General features: G+C 34.2%; 1 protein-coding gene across 1 annotated transcript; it reads right to left on the bottom strand.

Moving 5' to 3' along the window:
- Window positions 1-171: 171 nt before the first annotated feature.
- Window positions 172-6,159, bottom strand: LOC143605360 (exocyst complex component EXO70A1-like). The gene is made up of 12 exons (XM_077081507.1): window positions 5,878-6,159; window positions 5,084-5,179; window positions 4,794-4,999; window positions 4,480-4,713; window positions 3,586-3,724; window positions 3,270-3,482; window positions 2,516-2,721; window positions 2,224-2,424; window positions 2,040-2,139; window positions 1,295-1,407; window positions 1,051-1,197; window positions 172-488 (listed from the first exon to the last, which is right to left on the bottom strand). The coding sequence occupies exons 1-12, from the start codon at window positions 6,052-6,054 to the stop codon at window positions 371-373; spliced, it is 1,950 nt and encodes a 649-aa protein (XP_076937622.1). The 5' UTR covers window positions 6,055-6,159; the 3' UTR covers window positions 172-370.
- Between the last annotated feature and the right edge of the window lie 348 nt (window positions 6,160-6,507).

The raw sequence follows: 6,507 nt of genomic DNA, 5'->3' as shown, positions 1-6,507 counted from the left end.
TCAGATTTTAACCTAAAATGTTTATTTCGTAAGTTAATTAAGCATGATTAGCGAAAAAACCATATGGATTATGGAAGATATCAAACCTAATCTGGCGTACCCGCGAGCAAAGGTTAAAATTTAAAAGTTGATGAAGCTAAACGGAGAAAGAAAGAAAAAGAACAAAAAACAAAACACAAAACAGATCTAAATATTACAATGAAAAAGATTAAATCACTAGGAATGTAACTTGTCCCACTAAATCTATACACAATTACAAAAGAATATTCAACAACAGTAATAATATCATCAACTAAGAAAAATTAATCCATACCCAAATATATGCTCTCGTATCGTTCACTACCACAAAGGGCAAAACAGTAATTCAACTCTACCGTCTCGCTTCATTCGAAGTCTTACCCTCGAAAAACTCACCAAGCATGCGGTCAAGATCCTCCGCTGCATACCTGATGTATTTATGAGGATTCTTCCCATTCTCAACAAGTGCCCTGCAAAAGTTAATTTTTTTTAAATGTACATAATTTTATAAAATTAGCAAATGCGTGAAATATTAAGGGTGTGCATTTCTGACACGACACGAAATTCACAGGTTTGGATTTAGTTAAACAGGTTGTGTTCGTGTTGAACCCCAAAGGATCATGGGTTGACTTGTTAACCCATTTATTTATTTTTTATTTTCTCCAAAATACGTTTATGTACTAAAACTGTTTGGGCGTTTTTATACTGAAATTTTAAATTTTAAAAATAAATTGGCATATTACAAATACAATTGATTTTAGAAAACAAAAAATAACATGTATATCATGATGTTAAAGTATTAATTTGCAAAAAAAAAAAAGAAAATTAATTAAATTATTTATCGGGTTAAACAGGTTGTATTCGTGTAAACCCTAACACATATGTCGTGTTTGGGTTCATGTGTGGGGAACTGTGTTGGGGTTCGCATAAAATTTTCGGGGTTGTGTTGGGTTTGACCTGACAACCTGCGAACACAGACCCCGTTTAGCAGCCCTATGAAATATGGTTATAAATTTTTTTATATAGTATTACCCGAAACGTTTAAGAAAGGATCTGTAAGCAGGCAACAAGACTTCAGCAACCGCAAGCCTTAAAGACTCTCTTAGCTCGGTGTCGGGAACGGTCCATTGAGATTGTCTTTGATGAAGCTCCTCAAACTGAGTATTGAAGATTTTCAACCTAAAACCGCCACATTTCAATATATTTTAATTAATAAAAATTCATAAAAATGTTATTTAAACATTTTCAAACAAATAATTTATTTGAAATTACACACCGATCTTTTACTAGTGCTCGTGAGGCTCCGCTGCTGTTTCCTCCATCACCGCCCCCAACCGAACCACTGCCTCCAGATGAAGTCAACCCTTGAATTGTGAGACATTGCAGGATCTGTTGAAAAAGTCAACACAAAATTTTAACATAACCTTGTAATATAGTTATTAAAAAGTATTTTATTTTTATTTAGGCTTGTAAATAAACCGAATGGACACGAACGGAGCATGTTCGTGTTTGTTTGTTTAACTTTAACGAAACAAACGATCAAAGACGAAGTCATAAACAATTAAGCGAACAGGGTTTTCTAGTTCGTGTTCATTCGTTAAGAAAATGAAGATGCTCATTCGTTAACAGTATAAACGGACGGTTCACAAACTAACATAACTGAACATGAACGAACGAACATATATAACTTAGCTAAAACTAGTTAAAAGTAATGTGAAAAACAATGTATTGGGCCTAAAAAGTTGTTAAAACTATACTAAGTTGTAATGGGCCAAAAAATTTTATTAGAAACGAATGTAAATGAACGAACTTAAACATATGTAAACTAACAAACATAAATGAACAAATGGGGCATGTGTTCATGCCCGTTCGTTTAACTAAATGAACAAAAGTTTTTGTTTGTGTTCGTTCATTTATTAAATAAACGAACAAAAACAAACTTCCCACCAAACGGTTCACGAATTGTTCACTAAATGTGTAGTGCGTTTATAGGCCTAATTTTATTGTTTGAAATAATTTACCTTTGCCCAAGCTATCCTCTTGTATTGATTAGCATGTTGTTGCACAACCCTTCGGTGCCGTTGCACCCAGTCGTCCCCCAACAAATCCTTTGCTTCCGACCTACACCAAATTTAAAAAAAATATAAAAAATATATATATAAATAAAAAAAAAGAAAAATAATCATTATATTGAAAATATCGAACCTGCGTACGGATCTGACCATATAGTGAATATTATTCATGAGAAACAAGTTGGTCAAAGCGGGATCTTTATACTGTTTTGACTTTCCTTCTAAATTGATTTGAAGCGCCTGCATAATCCGCATTGTTACGGATGCTAGCTGTGAATTTGAGTCTTCCCCGTTTTCAAACTCTTGAAATAGTTGTTTTAGAGTTGTCTGGTAACTGAGTCAACAAATAGATCATGTCAAAACAATAAGCGACATTACAAACTCATAATACATTAGTATTCAATATATAGTTTGATGACACGTACTCGAACAGAAATTTAACATAGTTGATGACATAGCTTGTGAGAGGATGAACAGTTCCATCTGAGACGGCTGTTTTTGTTGCATCTTTTTCAACAGCTTCCTCAAAGTCCCCAAATGTGTCTTGAGCTGTTTGAGCAAGTCTTTTGGTCAAACCTAGAGCTGATTCTCTAATTTCTTTGCATGCTTTGCCTCTAAAAAGTGATTCAATCTGCAAACATTAACTTGTAAGCACTAACAAGACCATTAATTATACAGTTATCTTTGCAACCGTGAGAGCCTCTTACTTCGTAAACTCATGGGACCCCACTGTTATACCCTACTCTTGTGTGCCAAACGGGGCGTGTTTGCAGGTCCAATCCGACACAAGTCAGACACTCAGACATTTGTACCCCAACACAACATGAATATTCGTGCGTTGACATGAATATGCCACGTCTAACCCGAATATGTTTGAATTTTCATTTTTTCCGCATACTAATACTTTAAAATTACAATTACAATTATATAACAAGAAATACAAAAGTATATAACCAATAATATATAATTTATAAAATCTTACATCATATTTCTCTTTTTAAGTTTAAAATTTTGGCATAAATTACCCAATTAATATAACTTATGACATAAAACAAATTTAAAAAAAATAAAATAAAGATAAATTCGGGTTGATACGTACATGACCCGCTTAGTTAAACGGATCCGACCCAAAACTGGCCGAAAGCATTTAAATAAACGATGGTAAGAATATAATCATACCTCAGTGTGTAGCTCACGCATGATCTCATACATGTCCAAAACCACAAATAATTTCTCAGGCGATCTCTTGCTTTTGGCAATTGCATCTCCAAAACTAAGAAGCATGGCGACACTGCCAACTGTCACTTCAGCAAAGCACTGATCTTTAAGTGATTCAATGCCATCAAACATTTGATCACAAACTTTTCTTTCTGCGGTAAATATTAATTTCACCTGTTTTAAAAATAAGATTAGATATAACCAAGTGCACGTTGCAATATTTATTTATTTATTTATATTATGTAACTTTCTAATTAATAAACTTTAATAAACTTACAGCAATACGCATGAAATGAATCCACGTCCCGATTTTGAGTTCCAAAACCTCCCACTGCATCTTTTGGACATCATCTTTGCTAAGTTTTTCAACTCCCAGTTTCTGAAGGGTTTCTTCTAAGACTACAGAACGCGTATCCCTAATAAAATATGAAAAGACCACTTATACTTTATTTGTTTGTATATGTTTGTTTAATTTTTTAAATCAGTTACATGTACTTAATAATAAGCATGTACCCTTGCACACTTTGCAGGTTGAAACGATCTAATCTACTACAATTCTAATACTCGAAACCTATGTTCTGTTTGGCCGTTTGGGTCAATTTAGGGTTCAAACTGAACCAAAATCAAAAGTTTGGTTTTTCAGTTTTCAGTTTTACGCACGGGTTCGGTCATGGGTCAGTTTTTGGTTTTACATTTGTGCTTAAAATCTGTCGACCTGAAAAAAGTTGGTCCAAAATAATGAATGTGTGCCTTAAACTATTGGCCTAAAAATTTGTTATTCATGAATTTGGGTCTAAAGTTTTTGGCCCAATATAATGAATTTGGACCATAAATCCAATAACAACCATTCAAATAAGTTTAGTGTGGTTCGCGCTTCCCATGTTTGGTTCGTTTTGTTCTGTTCGGTTTTGGTGTGGTTCAGTTCCCATGTTCAGTGCGGGTTTGGTGCGGTTAGTTTCGGTGTGGTTCGGTTTGGAGCAAGGTATAACCGAAACGAAAACATAATTTCCGGTTTAAAAAATAACAAAACCAAACCACTGATTAGTGGTTTGGGTCAGTTATTTAGGTTAACTAGCATCTGAGATACAAACACAGCCCAAACAGACCCAATCATAAGTAAACTCTAGTAGTAACTTTTCACAAACTAATAGAAAACAAAGGAGTTATTTACCTGTAAATCACAAGGCACTGTTGTATATGACCAGCTTGGACCATATGCTGGGCTAGATCATGAAGCAATGGTAGGACCCGCGGTGGTATCAGAATTAACGAAGCAAAAACAGCATTTTCAGCAGTAATATGACCCGCGTTATTATTAGAAGGATTCTTTGCATCAGGTGATCCAGAAGACGGTCTCAGTGAACTCGGTAAGCACTCGTATAACCGATCAGGTTCAACCGCTTTGCTGAAAGTTAAAGGTAATATTATAAGTATATGAGTTAGTTGAAACAAATATTAGAAAAGGGTTAAATTGATTTAAAAAACCTGTATGACGATAAGAGTTGTTTAAATTCTTGTTCGAGCTTCGATATAGCTTTAGAAAGTAAATTACTCGCATGACTAATAACACCATCACTACTTCTAAAGCTTTTATTATCCGTAAAAAACACAATATTGCTTCTTAGTTGTTCAATAGCTTCAAGATAGCTTTCAAGATCCTCATGTGGCCCTTTAAGAATCTTAGCCTCTGCCTAAATATTTCAAAACATAAATATTCAATCAACTATCAATAATATTATACATAACATTAGAAACAAAGAGAATAATAAACCAACCTCACGAGAAAGATCAAACCGGTCCAATATGACATCAGCAGCCTTCAATGTTCTATCGATGTTCTCGTGAGCTCTGCGTATCGCATGTGTCCTAATCTAAAAGACAACATAATATAATCAAATTACATTATAGTCGCATTTTCTGGCCCAAAATTTGTACAACCAAAGGATCGCATCATTAGTCGAATGACTAAAATACCCTTCACTGTGACAAATCAGGGAACCTTGAGAACCAAATCCTTAGTCAAATGACTAAAATACCCTTCACTACGTACTTATCGCATGTGCTACCTAATCTATGTCTATAATATACTTAAATGACATTATACTTGCATTTTTTGTCCCAAATTCGTACAATTGAAGCATCGAATTGTTAGTAAAATGACTAAAATACCCTTCACTAAGTAATTACCGCAGGTGTTACCTAATCCATGCCTATAATTTACTCAAACGACAATATACTTGCATTTTTTGTCCCAAAACTCGTACAATTGATGCATCAAATCATTAGTAAAATGACTGAAACACCCTTCACTGTATCAAGGAACCTTCAGGACCAAATGATTTGTGCTACTACTTAATAATAATAAGTTCATTACAATTTAGAAGCATATCTAAAAATAGAAATATACAAAGAAGCCCTAAAATAGTGCAAAGCAAAACCCTATAGCTATGAAATTAAGCATAGATTGATCTACTATAACTCAATTAACAATCAATTAGATCGGTGCCCTAATTCGAACACAATTAATTAACAGTAAGAAGGTGAGATTGAAGGATAGATCTAATAAAACCTGAGTAGGACGCATGGCGGTTTCGAGTGCAGAGAGACGGTGGTCAAAGGAACCTAAAATGGAGACCATGTTATCGGTGATGGATTGACTCTGCTGCAGTGACTCTCGCATCTTCGCTGCTTTCTCGCTCAGACTATTATTATCTGTTGCTGTGCGAATTTGAATTTGAACTCCCATGGCTGTTATGGTTGATTAATTGGGAGAAACGAAATTAATTGATGATGCAGATGATGAGGTTTTAGAAGCGGATGGATCGTTGAAGGTTAGTTGACAATTATTATTATTATTATTATTATTATTATTATTATTATTATTATTATTATTATTATTATTGATTGATTGATTGATTAGTCTTGGTTTGACAGGGTGTGTTTGTGTGTATGTATTTGAGTGTACATATATACCGGTTTTATATACGTATAGATTGGGGTTTATGGATGGGTTAGGACCATCATATAATTTGTGTGGGTCTATTGAGATCGGGCATACTCATAAATGAGTTAGGCCGGTTGAACCCGTTTATGACCCGAATTTTCATGTCGTGTCAGAAATTAACAGCCCTGTTATAACTATGGTGTTTATTCTCATTGTCATTAGGTTCTTCGTCAAAAACTTCATAGAACTTTCAAA

This window comes from Bidens hawaiensis, unplaced genomic scaffold (assembly GCF_021521415.1).
Source record: "Bidens hawaiensis isolate Kalapana, Puna unplaced genomic scaffold, B.hawaiensis_p1.1 tig00069169_1, whole genome shotgun sequence".
Lineage (NCBI taxonomy): Eukaryota > Viridiplantae > Streptophyta > Magnoliopsida > Asterales > Asteraceae > Bidens > Bidens hawaiensis.
The sequence above is the reverse complement of the archived record's forward strand: the minus strand, read 5'-3'. Positions and strand labels throughout refer to the sequence as shown.